Genomic DNA, 16,355 nt, shown 5'->3' with positions numbered 1-16,355 from the left:
GTAGTGGTATAGTAACTCACTGTCTGAGGAGATGATGACCTTGTTTCCAGGGTTAGTGGTAGTGGTATGGTAACTCACTGTCTGAGGAGCTGATGACCTTGTTTCCAGGGTTAGTGGTAGTGGTATAGTAACTCACTGTCTGAGGAGCTGATGACCTTGTTTCCAGGGTTAACTCACTGTCTGAGGAGATGAGTGTTTCCAGGGGTTAGTAGTGGTAGTAACTCACTGTCTGACCTTGTTTCCAGGGTTAGCTGTCTGAGGATGACCTTGTTTCCAGGGTTAGTGGTATGGTATGGTAACTCACTGTCTGAGGAGCTGATGACCTTGTTTCCAGGGTTAGTGGTATGGTATGGTAACTCACTGTCTGAGGAGCTGACGACCTTGTTTCCAGGACAGCTGGTTGTTCAGAGAGCCAGGGGCCTCATTCTCATTCACCTCATCTGGGGAGAAAAATAAAATTGGACTGTCAGTCAGTCAATTTGTGTGTGTGCGTGCGTGCATCAGTCTTACCAGAGTCATAGCTGGGAGGTTTCATGTCTCCTTGGTTCAACTCTGTTCCATATTTTAACTTGTGGTACTTGGCCCTGGAAGAGAAAGCAGAAACAGGGTTAAAAAGGCAACGAACTATGATCATGACTGAGAAAAATCCATCCACCCTTCTCAAATCAATAACCAGGTGTTCATCCAACCTTTTAACGTGAATGTCAGATTAGGTCACGACAGGCCTGATGGAAACCGCAAACTAGTCCACAAAATGTCTAAAAATATAAATAATAATTTTTTGGACAAGGTGTGGACAAGATGGGATTGTTGATATAATACCCATCATGCTGAAGATTCTTGCAGTGACTACAGATGAAATAAGTTCTGATGAACTTCACAGGGGGTGAAGATGGCAGAGCCTGGTGATGATCTAGATGCTCCTTTATAATAAATATCTGGGGTCTTATTCTGGTGACATGATGATCGATGCTCGACTGCTGTTGGACAAATATTCTCTCTCTTTTGTCCATTATAATGTCATCATGTGGACTAGCCTGACCACATTGTATCAGAGCTGTTGGCTAGAGCGCACGGGCCAACATCAGAGTGGGGACAAAACCCATCAGATTAAAATGTGATGGATAACCTTTAAAAATGTTTTTTTTTTAAAGTGTATTTTTTATTACATGGGAAATTAACCCGAAAAATGTTTTTTTATGTGCACTATGTCATTATTAATCAGACTTTTATCTTCAACAAGTCAATTGATAGAAACATCCTATATATCGCTGCTGGGAAACCATTAACTTAATGACGGATTTTAGAATATTCTCATGTAACTAGCTCCCTGCCTCACCCTCCCTCATAGAAACTAGCTCCCTGGTACACAGAAAATACCCGAGCTCTGAAGCAAGCTTCCAGAAAATTGGAACGGAAATGGCGCCACACCAAACTGGAAGTCTTCCGACTAGCTTGGAAAGACAGTACCGTGCAGTACCGAAGAGCCCTTACTGCTGCTCGATCATCCTATTTTTCTAACTTAATTGAGGAAAATAAGAACAATCCGAAATTCCTTTTTGATACTGTCGCAAAGCTAACTAAAAAGAAGCATTCCCCAAATGAGGATGACTTTCACTTTAGCAGTGATAAATTCATGAACTTCTTTGAGGAAAAGATTATGATTATTAGAAAGCAAATTACGGACTCCTCTTTAAATCTGCGTATTCCTTCAAAGCTCAGTTGTCCTGAGTCTGCACAACTCTCCCAGGACCTAGGATCAAGAGAGACGCTCAAGTGTTTTAGTACTCTCTCTCTTGACACAATGATGAAAATAATCATGGCCTCTAAACCTTCAAGCTGCATACTGGACCCTATTCCAACTAAACTACTGAAAGAGCTGCTTCCTGTGCTTGGCCCTCCTATGTTGAACATAATAAACGGCTCTCTATCCACCGGATGTGTACCAAACTCACTAAAAGTGGCAGTAATAAAGCCTCTCTTGAAAAAGCCAAACCTTGACCCAGAAAATATAAAAAACTATAGGCCTATATCGAATCTTCCATTCCTCTCAAAATTTTTAGAAAAGGCTGTTGCGCAGCAACTTACTGCCTTCCTGAAGACAAACAATGTATACGAAATGCTTCAGTCTGGTTTTAGACCCCATCATAGCACTGAGACGGCACTTGTGAAGGTGGTAAATGACATTTTAATGGCATCGGACCGAGGCTCTGCATCTGTCCTCGTGCTCCTAGACCTTAGTGCTGCTTTTGATACCATCGATCACCACATTCTTTTGGAGAGATTGGAAACCCAAATTGGTCTACACGGACAAGTTCTGGCCTGGTTTAGATCTTATCTGTCGGAAAGATATCAGTTTGTCTCTGTGAATGGTTTGTCCTCTGACAAATCAACTGTAAATTTCGGTGTTCCTCAAGGTTCCGTTTTGGGACCACTATTGTTTTCACTATATATTTTACCTCCTGGGGATGTTATTCGAAAACATAATGTTAACTTTCACTGCTATGCGGATGACACACATCTGTACATTTCAATGAAACATGGTGAAGCCCCAAAATTGCCCTCGCTAGAAGCATGTGTTTCAGACATAAGGAAGTGGATGGCTGCAAACTTTCTACTTTTAAACTCGGACAAAACAGAGATGCTTGTTCTAGGTCCCAAGAAACAAAGAGATCTTCTGTTGAATCTGACAATTAATCTTAATGGTTGTACAGTCGTCTCAAATAAAACTGTGAAGGACCTCGGCGTTACTCTGGACCCTGATCTCTCTTTTGAAGAACATATCAAGACCATTTCAAGGACAGCTTTTTTCCATCTACGTAACATTGCAAAAATCAGAAACTTTCTGTCCAAAAATGATGCAGAAAAATTAATCCATGCTTTTGTCACTTCTAGGTTAGACTACTGCAATGCTCTACTTTCCGGCTACCCGGATAAAGCACTAAATAAACTTCAGTTAGTACTAAATACGGCTGCTCGAATTCTGACTAGAACCAAAAAATTTGATCATATTACTCCAGTGCTAGCCTCTCTACACTGGCTTCCTGTCAAAGCAAGGGCTGATTTCAAGGTTTTACTGCTAACCTACAAAGCATTACATGGGTTTGCTCCTACCTATCTCTCTGATTTGGTCCTGCCGTACATACCTACACGTACGCTACGGTCACAAGACGCAAGCTTCCTAATTGTCCCTAGAATTTCTAAGCAAACAGCTGGAGGCAGGGCTTTCTCCTATAGAGCTCCATTTTTATGAAACGGTCTGCCTACCCATGTCAGAGACGCAAATTCGGTCTCAACCTTTAAGTCTTTACTGAAGACTTATCTCTTCAGTGAGTCATATGATTGAGTGTAGTCTGGCCCAGGAGTGGGAAGGTGAACGGAAAGGCTCTGGAGCAATGAACCGCCCTTGCTGTCTCTGCCTGGCCAGTTCCCCTCTTCCCACTGGGATTCTCTGCCTCTAACCCTATTACAGGGGCTGAGTCACTGGCTTACTGGGGCTCTCTCTTGCCGTCCCTGGAAGGGGTGCGTCACCTGAGTGGGTTGATTCACTGATGTGGTCATCCTGTCTGGGATGGCGCCCCCTTGGGTTGTGCCATGGCGGAGTTCTTTGTGGGCTATACTCAGCCTTGTCTCAGGATGGTAAGTTGGTGGTTGAAGATATCCCTCTAGTGGTGTGGGGGCTGTGCTTTGGCAAAGTGGGTGGGGTTATATCCTTCCTGTTTGGCCCTGTCTGGGGGTGTCCTCGGATGGGGCCACAGTGTCTCCTGACCCCTCCTGTCTCAGCCTCCAGTATTTATGCTGCAGTAGTTAGTAGTTTGTTAATCTGGAGTACCTCTCCTGTCCTATTCGGTGTCCAAAGTGGGGGGTTATTTGTTATCCTATCCTGTTTGGCCCTGTCTGGGGTGTCCTCGGATGGGGCCACAGTGTCTCCTGACCCCTCCTGTCTCAGCCTCCAGTATTTATGCAACAGTAGTTAATGTGTCGGGGGCTAGGGTCCGTTTGTTATATCTGGAGTACCTCTCCTGTCCTATTCGGTGTCCTGTGTGAATCTAAGTGTGCGTTCTCTAATTCTCTCTCTCTCTCTCTCTCTCTCTCTCTCTCGGAGGACCTGAGCCCTAGGACCATGCCCCAGGACTACCTGACATGATGACTCCTTGCTGTCCCCAGTCCACCTGGCCGTGCTGCTGCTCCAGTTTCAACTGTTCTGCCTTATTATTATTCGACCATGCTGGTCATTTATGAACATTTGAACATCTTGGCCATGTTCTGTTATAATCTCCACCCGGCACAGCCAGAAGAGGACTGGCCACCCCACATAGCCTGGTTCCTCTCTAGGTTTCTTCCTAGGTTTTGGCCTTTCTAGGGAGTTTTTCCTAGCCACCGTGCTTCTACACCTGCATTGCTTGCTGTTTGGGGTTTTAGGCTGGGTTTCTGTACAGCACTTTGAGATAACAGCTGATGTACGAAGGGCTATATAAATACATTTGATTTGATACAAGACCAAACAAGAAAGATCAAATCCTGTCACTCATTCGGTAAGTTTGACGTTTTTTTCCCTCTCAGGTTATTTTCCTTTCTTTTCACAGCTAGACTACAAACTTACTTCACACCAGGACAGCGTTTCACAACACACAACTCTACCTTTGGGTGTTAAGCTTCAGTGCTCTAGTGGCATGCTCGAGACAGCTTGGTTACCTAGCCTCTACTACCATGGCAACATGTATTTATTCCCCCCCCATCTGTCTGTTTTGGGGAGTAATCCTGCCATTGTGGCCTAGACAGAATTAACGCCACAAGGCATCTCTGAAGGCTCCAGGGAATACCCTGACACTCGCCTCATCACTATAAATGACGCCGAGCCCAAATGGACGAAACCCCCTCGACTCGACAGAGATCCTTCAGGATGACGAGTCATGTCCTCTCCGACACCAGAGGCGGGAAGATTTGGAGCACTGGACGTCACGTGGTTATCCTGCGGCCAGCAGTCTACGCGTTCCCAAATGACCCTCTCAGCGGGCGAGTCTTCCGACATCTGCCGAGCACAGCGTGACACGCTTATCAAACACAAAGGCGTGAGTGTCTCTCAGCAGAGGACCTCACAGCATCTCCCTACAGGGATATCATTCACTAGGCTGGAAGACATCACACATTAGCCCTTTGGGGAGCCACGACATCATTAAAAGTAAAGCAAGGCACAGTCAGAGACCCAGATGCAAGGAAGGAGAGCGGTACTCAAATAGTTCAGAAAGAAAATACTATCTTAAAAAGTGTCATCGTTCCCCAACCTGCAGTGTGTGAGTGCATACGGCGCACTTATTTTTGGAGGGCTTTTGAAGAGTTGTCTGAATATTTAAAAAGCGGTCCGTTTCAAGCGGGCTCATTAAGTGGTTCCTGTAAGATGGTGCCACTTCACTGACAGGAAGTCACATCAGCCCTCCTGGAGGACCAACAGGACATCTAGCATTCAACACATCAATAAAGACAACTATATCTACACACCCAGGAGGTACAGCACTGGCCCTGTTCACTACACATGAATCAAATCAAACAACGGGGGAGTGGAGGGAAACTAACAGTGTGTCCAAAATGGAAGCCTTTTCCCTATATAGTGGACTACTTTGCACTAAATAGGGATTGGATTCCCTGCAATCAAAAGCAGTGCATTATAAAAGGTGTCCAGTCAAAAGTAGTGCACTATATAGGGAATAGGGAGCCATTGAGGATGCACCCCAAGAAAGGGATTGATTTCCTATCAAATCAAATTTATTTATATAGCCCTTCGTACATCAGCTGATATCTCAAAGAGTTGTACAGAAACCCAGCCTAAAACCCCAAACAGCAAGCAATGCAGGTGTTGAAACAAGTTGGCTAAGAAAAACTCCCTAGAAAGGCCAAAACCTAGGAAGAAACCTAGAGAGGAACCAGGCTATGAGGGGTGGCCAGTCCTCTTCGGGCTGTGCCGGGTGGAGATTATAACAGAACATGGCCAAGATGTTCAAATGCTCATAAATGACCAGCATGGTCAAATAATAGGTCTGGGACAGGTAGCACGTCCGGTGAACAGGTCAGGATTCCATAGACGCAGGCAGAACAGTTGAAACAGGAGCAGCAGCACAGCCAGGTGGACTGGGGACAGCAAGGAGTCATCATGCCAGGTAGTCCTGAGGCATGGTCCTAGGGATATCACCACTGGTCCTTGCCCCCTCCTTCTCTCCCGCTCACCCTCCCTCCCCCTCTCTTACCTGGCAGGTCGGAGAACAGGAGGATGCACTCGTTAAAGCCGTTGGCCAGCAGGCGGTCTCGGAGCTGCTGCAGGATGGCTACGCCGATGCAGAAGGGGAAGGAGCTGTTCCCCAGGAGCAGGGTGTCCCACAAGTGGAAGATCTTGTGAAGGGGGAAGACGTCTGTAGAGGAAGAGATCCATCAATCAAGCAAATGTATTTATAAAGCCTTTTCTACATCACCAGTTGTCACAAAGTGCTTTTACAATACACCAACCTAGTCCATTAAAGACATGCAGAAGCAGAAGGGAGAGCGAGGGAGGAGAGGCGGAAGGAGGGCGAGGAGGAGGGAGGGAGGGCGAGGAGATGGGGAGGGAGGGCGAGGAGAGGGATTAGAAAGAGGAGGAAAGGTAGAAGAATATACGGATCGTTAAGAGGGTACCCAGGGAGAAAAGAAGATAATGATTTATAATTCAGCCATTTGGCAGATGCTCTTAACCAGAGACAGAAAAGTGCATTACAAGGTTCATTTAACAAATAGTAATTGCAAGTACAACCTTAGTAGCAGTAAAAAAAGTAAAAACATTGCAGCTATAAGTGCTTTTTCAGGTTCCCTCAAACTCTAAGCACTTCAGATTTCATAAGGCTGTATACGGTATGGGCTGAAGGGGGACTGAGTGTCTGGCTGTCCAATAGTTTCCAAGAAGGCCCATACATGGACTGATGGACACACTAATAGTGCAGGACATCACATAGCGGTTTGTCACACTAATAGTGCAGGACATCACAGAGCTGTTCGCCATTGACCTGTGTGGAATGGGAAACCTACTGTAACCAATACCTAGAAGTGGATACTAGGCAAAATGTATGTGTGAGAGGTAGGACTGGATGGAGAGGACCGGGAGAGAAGTGGGAGGACTGGATGGAGAGGACCGGGAGGACTGGATGGAGAGGACCGGGAGGACTGGATGGAGAGGACCGGGAGAGAAGTGGGAGGACTGGATGGAGAGGACCGGGAGAGAAGTGGGGAGGACTGGATAGAGAGGACCGGGAGAGAAGTGGGAGGACTGGATAGAGAGGACCGGGAGAGAAGTGGGAAGACTGGATGGAGAGGACCGGGAGAGAAGTGGGAGGACTGGATGGAGAGGACCGGGAGAGAAGTGGGAGGACTGGTGGAGAGGAGTGGTGGAGAGGAGTGGTAGGACTGGGAGTTAAGCTGAGACTCTTCAGCACATTAACAGTCCACTGAGCAGCTGGTGGGTGTGAGTGACGGGCAGAGTGTGTGTGTGTGGAGGCAGGGAGATGGACCTCCGACACTCTCCTCGGCTGGGTGCATTAGCAGTCAGGACGTAGGATGGAGGAGAGGGGCGAGGGACTCACGCTGGTTTGGGAAGGATGGAGGGCAGACCTCACACTCAGAGCCCCTGGGAGCCATGTGTACGTGGGTGTGCATGCTTGAGAATTCTCAAGTGTGTGTGTGTGTGTATCTCTTAGAATTCTCAAGTGTGTGTGTGTGTGTGTGTGTATATATCTCTTAGAATTCTCAAGTGTGTGTGTGTATCTCTTAGAATTCTTAAGTGTTTGTGTGTATTGTAGGATTTACAATGAATGTAAAACATACAGTGCATTCGGGAAGTATTCAGACCCCTTCATCTTTTACACATTTTGTTAAGGCTGTACCTTAATCTAAAATGGACTAAACCGTTTTTCCCCCCTCATCAAATCTAGACAATACCCCCATTGCATTTTTGCAAATGTATAAAAAAAAAGTGTAAATATTATATTTACATAAGTATTCAGACCCTTTATTCAGTACTTTTTTGAAGCTGTTTTGGCAGCGATAACAGCCTTGAGTCTTCTTGGGTATGACGCTATAAGCTTGGTAAACCTGTACTTGGGGAGTTTCTCCCATTCTTCTCTGCAGATCCTCTCAAGCTCTGTCTGGTTGGATGGGGAGCGTCGCTGCACAGCTATTTTCAGGTCTCTCCAAAGATGTTCGATCTGGCTCAAGTCCAGGCTTGTCAGAGACTTGTCCCGAAGCCACTCCTGCGTCGTCTTGGCTGTGTGCTTAGGGTCGTCTCAGTCTGAGATCCTGAGCGCTCTGGAGCAGGTTGTCATCAAGGATCTCTCTGTACTTTGCTACGTTAATCTTTCCCTTGATCCTGACTAGTCTCCCAGTCCCGGCCGCTGAAAAACATCCCCACAGCATGCCGCCGCCACCACCACCATTCTTCACCGTAGCGATGATGCCAGGTTTCCTCCAGACATGACGCTTGGCATTCAGGCCAAAGAGTTCAATCTTGGTTTCATCAGACCAGAGAATCTTGTTTCTCATGGTCTGAGTCTTTTAGGTGCTTTTTGGCAAACTTAAAGCGGTCTGTCATATGCCTTTTACTGGAGGAGTGGCATCCGTCTGGCCACTCTACCATAAAGACCTGATTCGTGGAGTGATGCAGAGATGGTTGTCCTTCTGGAAGGTTCTCCCATCTCCACAGAGGAACTCTGAAGCACTGTCAGAGTGACCAAGGCCCTTCTCCCCTAATTGTTCAGTTTGGCCGGGTGGCCAGCTCTAGGAACAGCCTTTGGTTGTTCCAAAATGTTTCCATTTAAGATTGATGGAGGCCACTGTGTTCGTGGAGACCTTCAATACTGGTACCCTTCCCCAGATCTGTGCCTTGACACAATCCTATCTCGGAGCTCTACGAACAATTCCTTCGACCTCATGCCTTTGTTTTTGCTCTGACATACACTGTCAACTGTGGGACCTTATATAGACAGGTGTGTGCCTTTCCAAATCATGCCCAATCAATTGAATTTACCACAAGTGGACTCCAATCAAGTTGTAGAAACATCTCAAGGATGATCAATGGAAACAGGATGCACCAAAGCTCAATTGCAAGTCTTATAGCAAAGGGTCTGAATACTTATGCAAATAAGGTATTTCCATTTAGGCTGTAACGTAACAAAATGTGGAAAAAGTCAGGTGGTTTGAATACTTTCCGAATGCACTGTACACTTTGTTTATTAGGTACACCACCACATTCACCAAAATGGATCGCTCCTACAGTCAGTGAGTCACGTGGCCATGGTCTGCTATAAAGCAGGCAGACAGGCATCAAGGCATTCAGTTACTGTTCGAGTGAACGTTAGTCTTTGAGCGTAGTGTGATCAACGGTGCTAGGTGAGCCGGATCCAGTATCTCAGAAATAGTCACCCTCCTGGGCTTTTCACGCACAACAGTGTCTAGAATTTACAGAGAATGGCACGACAAACAAAAAACATCCAGTCAGAGGTAGTCCTGTGGACGAGAACAGCTTATTGATGAGAGAGGTCGAAGGAGAATGGCAAGAATCTTACAAGGTAACAGGTGGGCCACCAACAGACAAATAACAGCGCAGTACAACAGTGGTGTGCAGAACGGCATCTCAGAACGCACAACTCGTCGATCCTTGTCACGGATAGGCTAGTGCAGCAGACGACCACACCGGGTTCCACCGCTATCAGCTAAAAACAAGAAGAAGCGGATCTAGTGGGCACATGATCACCAAAAGCGGACAATTGAATGGAAAAACATTGCCTGGAGCATGACAGCGAGTTCAGTTTACTTGAGTGGCCTGCGCAGTCCCCAAACCTCAACCCAATATATAATCTTTGGGATGAGATGGACTGGGCTGTTCGCAGCATGAATGTACCGCTGTCCAATCCGCAGCAACTGCGTGAAACATCGCGTCATCATGGACCAACATCCCCGTGGAACATTTCCAAAACCTTGTAGAATGCCCTTGTAGAATGCCCTGAAGAATTCAGCCTGGAGGAAAAGGGGGGATCCGACCCTGTACGAGATGGGTGTACCTAATAAACTGTGCATGTCTTGCTGGCCCCTGCCCAAGTGTCTGCTATCTGCTCAGATTACTGATAGTGTATTTTTATGTCCCAAAATTAAATAGGAAAAACACTGGATCTTCTTATCAAACTCCAACTCAGATTAAAGTAATATGAAATAGATATTATAATACTACTATTTATGTCCTAACAGTACTGTTTCAGTCTGCTATTCCTTGGCGACAATAGGCTCAAGCATAACGCTGCCACCCGCTGTTCACCTACTGCATGATACAGAACTGTACATCCTGAGTAGGCAAATAACACTTTGAGGCTACTTCAGTTAATGACTAGCCACAATCATGTGATTGTCTTGTTGGCTGAATTCCAAATGGTATTCAGCCAGTAGACCAAAACAATGTCCAGTCTTTACGTGGCCGCATAAATGACGTCCACTCTTTACGTGGCCATATAAATGTTATAGGAAGATATTACCACAGAAGTAATAGACCAGCATAGAACGTAGAGCATTATAATAGAGTAGACTAGAAGAGTAGAATAGATTCGAGTAGATTAGAATAGAATAGCCTTCATGGCAGCAGTTTCTGTGGTATAATGTAAACCCAGTAGACTAGAGACATTATCTAATATGGTTGGTTATAAAGGTCACACTGCTGTCAAAAGAAACTAATCCTTACTGTACTGGAGGCTTTGACCTTTCCAAACTGCTCTGTTATGAGTTCCAAATGCTGCTGACCCCACACGGTGCCAAGGCCTATAGAATACACACACGAGCACATTCATAATAATAAAGAAGGTCAACTTACGTGTGAACATGGTGAGGAACCACGGAATGGCATAGAGCTGCAAGGTGAAAGAGAGAGGATCTAGTCAATGAAATAAATAAAGGCATGCATTTCTACTCTGTTCTATGCATTACAGTAGTATTCTTTAAGGGACATTCCTAGCTATACACATTCCAACCCAAAACACATCAAATCAATGCCATACAAAATCCACTAAACCGTTACGTCGATTTAACTTTTTCAGCAGACATTTTGTAATTCAGCCACATCAGTCACACAAACTTTGTCTGATCTGATGTCTGCTAAGTTTGCATAGCCTGTGTGCGTGTGCAAGAGAGAGAGAGAGGTGGCAATAAGGACAAACTACTGAGTACTTGAAGTCAGAGTTAGAAATGGCTAACAATGAAATCTCGCTCTCTCCCTTTCCCCCTCTCTATCCTTCCCTCCTCCCACACACACACCCTCCACAGACGAACAACCACCTGTTCCAGGGTTAGGTTTTTTTTTTTTTTTGGGGGGGGGATTGATTTCAGCTGGTTAATTGAATAGGTGAGGAAAACGCTAAGCGGGGCTGGTAGGCTGCCTTCCTGGAGCTGGCAGACCCCTTCCATACCCAAGGGTAATGAGTTACTCAGAGCCTCGGACGCAATTTAATCAGTCTCCTCCACAGAGCCCTGGCTAGGCCTCATGGGATTAGTTGTCGTAGAAAGGTGTGAATGGCAGCCAGGGGAGGGAGGGAAGGGAGGCCAAATTATATGTGGCCAAATTGAAAAACAGCCTAAATTGAACAAGCGGGCCGGGGAGTCTAGCCTACGGGCATCATGGCAGTGGTGGTCCTATGGCTTGAAGCATTACAGGAGACAGCTACAGTACACTGGGCTGGTGACTTACGTGTATTTGACAATGTAGTATTATATAACAAGGTCTGTTATTGTATAACCACCACAGCACACTACTTTGACACGTATACAGGGGAAATCAAACAGAGGGTTCATGTTGTGGTTACTGGGTAGCCTAACATTTGGGCTTTTTATAGCCTCTGTAAGAATTTATTACTTTGATAGAACAACACTCATGAAATCCCTCCATCTCTCCACACCCTCCGAGCTTCAGAAGTTCATTATTTATGGTTTGGATAAGAGACTTCAAACATTAAAAGCTGTATCAACACACTGAGTTCAAATATCATTATCCCCGACCAGACTGGGAAAATAACGTTTCAATCCTCCGCCTTTGAAAGGGAACTTAAATACAAATAAAACAGAGGTTCACAAGTGTGGAGATGACATCATTAGACAACCACGCACTCAGTTAACCTCTGAAGAGGCGGCACGGAAGATAATGTCCACCAGCCTCGTTGCTTGACGACAAAGAAACAACTATTAAATGAAAGATGCTCAACGTAATGCTTTGTATCAGAATAACAAATGCTTTTGTTGATACACTATGTAGATGTGGACAAAACAAAAGTTGGTTCTTTAATTGTTTTAATGTGCCACATCCTTTATCTCCCTAAAGGAACCTGTAAAACACCCACAGGAAAACCAGTGAAACATCGAATTGTCCTCATTTTCTCCCCGCAATAAGTGTTTTCAGACAGGGACAGCCACATCTTCTAATCACCATGGTTTCCCTGATATATGGTCTGTGGTTTCATGGTTTCAGGTTGTCATTGTAAATGGGAAATGGTTCTAAACTGACCCAGCTGGTTAAATACATTTGAACTTGAAACAAAGTCAGTGTTTCCTACAGGAGCGGAGTTACACACGTCATCAAAAACTTCCACCATCCATCTTTAAAAACAGGGCACCATAAAACCGTGGCCCCTGTTTGATAGACTCAGCCGTTCTCTGGAAGAGGTCCCCAGGGCTGGTCCACTGAGGTGACACACATTCATCAGCACGATACCGCCTTGATTAGCACCTATAGAGCCTTTAACCTTGCTACGGTGTGAAGAGAGTGAGTGTTCTGGAACGGGGGATGGAGGGCCCGGGTGTTCGACAACCTTATGGCAAGGCCAGACTGTCATTAGACTCTAGAGCAGGCCAGGCTGTCATTAGACCCAGTATAAATGATCACAAATGTTCTGAGTGGAGGGAACTTGGCCTTGGCCCAAAACTGAGAGGGGCCAATGAACAAAAACTCTCAATGACAAGCAGGACTCTATTAGAAGGATGTGATAGAAGTGATTCTTTATCCCTGACCAGGGAGTCTGGGACTGGGCCAGATTCCAGACTTCTCCTCCATCCTCCCCATTGTCCCTCACCTTTCACGATCTAGAAACTCACAGAAGGAAAGAAACGTTTTCTAACAAGTACCCTTCACCACTGTTCTGCTGTCAGATGTACAGTAGGGCCCCTCCAGTTAACTTCTTCCCCCCTATAGTTCTGCTGTCAGATGTACAGTAGGGCCCCTCCAGTTAAGTACTTCCCCCCCTATAGTTCTGCTGTCAGATGTACAGTAGGGCCCCTCCAGTTAACTTCTTCCCCCCCTATAGTTCTGCTGTCAGATAACTGGAGGGGCCCTACTGTACAACTTCTTCCCCCTATAGTTCTGCTGTCAGATGTACAGTAGGGCCCCTCCAGTTAACTTCTTCCCCCCCTATAGTTCTGCTGTAGGACATCTGTGTATAAACACTTTTCAAATCATACACTACAACTGTTCCCTTATCAGTTATATGAAGATCAGCCCCCTCATGTCAGTTTTATGATCCTTCGGCACTGTTCTCCAGTCAGTTTTTACGTTAGGAGGACGCAGCCCAGACCGCATTTCAGTGCTTACGTCAGGTATGAATCCGATCTCATTGAGGTGGTTACTGAGCTCCGGGTCGTGGAAGGCGATCATCTGGGAGAAGACGGTGAGGTATTCTGAAACCAGCACAGTGGGAGAGTTCAAATCTAGCGAGAAAGCAGTGGTGGTCCTATCTGAGGAACGCTACTCATGGGTGTCTGTTGCAAAACATTTATCTACGTTGTGCCATATTGAACAAGACCCAGAAGCTATTGTGACATCAGATTGGGCATTGTCTGTCGATATTTTGTACCAGGACTATAAAGAGATGCTTGTGTCGTGTATGGTCTCTACACAAAAAACATAATTGAGCTTTTTATTCCAAAACAAAAGTACACTAAAATCCAAGACAGACCAACATTGGTGAGATTAGATGAGACTGTGGTGGGACAATAAACAACACTCCACATTGAGTTCAAGTGGTGTGTTTGTTGTCCCAGATCACATTGTGGGACTATATCAACAATGGACTAATGTAACAAAAGATAGTTTGGGTGGAGTTTTCCTTTGAGCAATAAGGCAGAGAGACTGTAGTATATTGTCAATATCACACAAAAAGGGTGTTATTAGACAACTCATTGGTGCAGTTCCATAAATATACCTACTAGTGGCACACATTGAACACTGACATGTTTACGTAGATTAAAGATGGTTTTACTGGGATGATGGAGGCTGCTTGTTATTCAAGTGTCACTGCACATGGAGGGACTCACCTTGGATAACGTGAGAGTTGTCCTTCAGGAAGAAATTGTACAGGTATTTGGGGATGAAGGCCGACATGCAGGCGTACGCCAGGGCTGCAGACAACAAAGGGGAGGATGAGAGAGAAGAGAGAAGGGAAGGAGTATCAGCGATACACATTGTACCTCTGCAAATCAACAACAACTCCCTGTTTTAAGAAGGTTTCAAATACCCTTACCTTCATTGTTGAAATTCAGCCAGAGAAATGGTGCACAAAGTGAATCCAAACCTGAACAAAACACAGGGTACAACCGTAAACCACATCACCGCTGGAATTGAATTGGCTAGATTGAAAATGTATGACTTGACTGCCACCTAGTGGTCTATTGACCACAACACAGCACGGATGTGAGTCAACGTGTCAGATTGTGACAGCAGAGAGACAGGCTCACCCTGCCAGTAGACCAGGTCAGGGTGAGACACCACCCAGGCCTTGAGCACACGCCTGAACTTCCTGTGGCCCTGTGGCGAGGACAGTAGCTCGTCATACTGGTGACAGCGAGGGATGTCCACCTCAATCTGGGAGGAAAACACACACACACACACACATTAGAAGTGTGTGAACCAAGGTATGTGATGGATATATATCTGTTCAATATGAAATTATAAAAGTGCCAAAAATAATAACATTTGCCAATCAACTGATAACCAGTCCACAATCAGAAGAGCAGGTACCTGTCTGTCAGTGGGTATAGGAGTATCCTTATCAATGCTGTCATATTTGGCTTGAATGTCCCCCTGGAGAGAAAAAGGAATCTAATCAACCAAAATATCTTCTCATTATCATTGCATGGCACAGTATTAAATGAAAATCAGCAGTAAATCAAGTTCATAATCTCTATGGTTACCAGCTTTATTTATCTCTACAAACAAAACAATGTATTTCTCTCTATGGTTATCAGTTTGTCCTACCTCGACTCCCAGGAGAGCAGCCCAGGCCAGTCCACGTATGAGAGGAGGAATGTCCACCCTCGCCTCCTTCCACACCAGGTTCTTCTTGTAAGGGTATGCCTGTGGGACAAAAAAAGCACAACCAGATCATTTTCTAATCATAAGATTCAATTCTATTGTAATTATTTATCCAGATAAGTCATTGAGAAGACACTGTGTTTTACTAATCTGGTTGATATAACACATAGCTCCACTTCAATTCAACACCCGATATAATCAAGATAGACACCAAGGCCTGGACACACCAATAGAAGACTTTAATAAATCACCAGACAGGAACACAAAGATGAGTAAAAGAGTGTGAGCTCAGGACAGGGTCAATGTGACTTTGGGTACTCCTCATCTTTCTATTCCTGGAATCATTGGGAACTGGGGGATCTGAAAAAACTGCGGCGGCAGAGTGATTGCATTTGTACTGGTTGTGAGACAATGGTGTGTGTGTGTTAGAGCTCAGACCTTGAGGAGCCTGTCGAAGAGGATGATGCGGATGAGTTGGTACTCTGTATCCCTCTCCCTGATGATGAGTGGCAGCGTGACGGTGCAAGACAGCTCATTGCTGCTGTTGGACTGGGACAAACTAGACTGTCTGGAGAGACAGAGACAGAAAGACACAGAGAGAGACACAGACACAGCGAGAGAGAGCGCGAGAAAAAGAGAGCGAGAGAGAGCAAGCGAGCGAGAGAGAGAGCAAAAGAGCAAGAGAGAGCAAGAGAGCGAGAGAGAGCGAGCGAGAGCAAGAGAGCGAGAGAGAGCGAGCGAGAGCAAGAGAGCGAGAGAGAGCAAGAGAGCAAGAGAGCGAGAGCGAGCGAGAGCAAGAGAGCGAGAGAGAGCGAGAGCAAGAGAGCGAGAGAGAGCGAGAGAGAGCAAGAGAGCGAGAGAGAGCAAGAGAGCGAGAGAGAGCAAGAGAGCGAGAGAGAGCAAGAGAGCGAGAGAGAGCGAGAGAGCGAGCGAGAGCAAGAGAGCGAGAGAGAGCAAGAGAGCGAGAGAGCAAGAGCGAGAGAGAGCAAGAGAGCAGAGAGAGCGA

At 45.7% G+C, this 16,355-nt stretch overlaps 1 protein-coding gene across 1 annotated transcript in view; it reads right to left on the bottom strand.

The window, feature by feature from the left end:
- Positions 1 to 6,242: 6,242 nt before the first annotated feature.
- tbck (TBC1 domain containing kinase) overlaps positions 6,243 to 16,355 on the bottom strand; it is a gene marked incomplete at its 3' end in the record, with an annotated part of 29,097 nt that continues 18,984 nt past the window's right edge. The window contains 9 exon segments of the mRNA XM_042318915.1: positions 6,243 to 6,404; positions 10,871 to 10,907; positions 13,631 to 13,716; positions 14,353 to 14,436; positions 14,559 to 14,609; positions 14,773 to 14,899; positions 15,056 to 15,118; positions 15,293 to 15,391; positions 15,788 to 15,917. Coding sequence (XP_042174849.1) covers positions 6,243 to 6,404; positions 10,871 to 10,907; positions 13,631 to 13,716; positions 14,353 to 14,436; positions 14,559 to 14,609; positions 14,773 to 14,899; positions 15,056 to 15,118; positions 15,293 to 15,391; positions 15,788 to 15,917 — 839 coding nt within the window.

The sequence above is a fragment of the Oncorhynchus tshawytscha genome, unplaced genomic scaffold (genome assembly GCF_018296145.1).
Source record: "Oncorhynchus tshawytscha isolate Ot180627B unplaced genomic scaffold, Otsh_v2.0 Un_contig_5990_pilon_pilon, whole genome shotgun sequence".
In the NCBI taxonomy this organism is placed as follows: Eukaryota; Metazoa; Chordata; class Actinopteri; order Salmoniformes; family Salmonidae; genus Oncorhynchus; species Oncorhynchus tshawytscha.
This window is presented reverse-complemented; position numbering and strand designations above follow the sequence as displayed.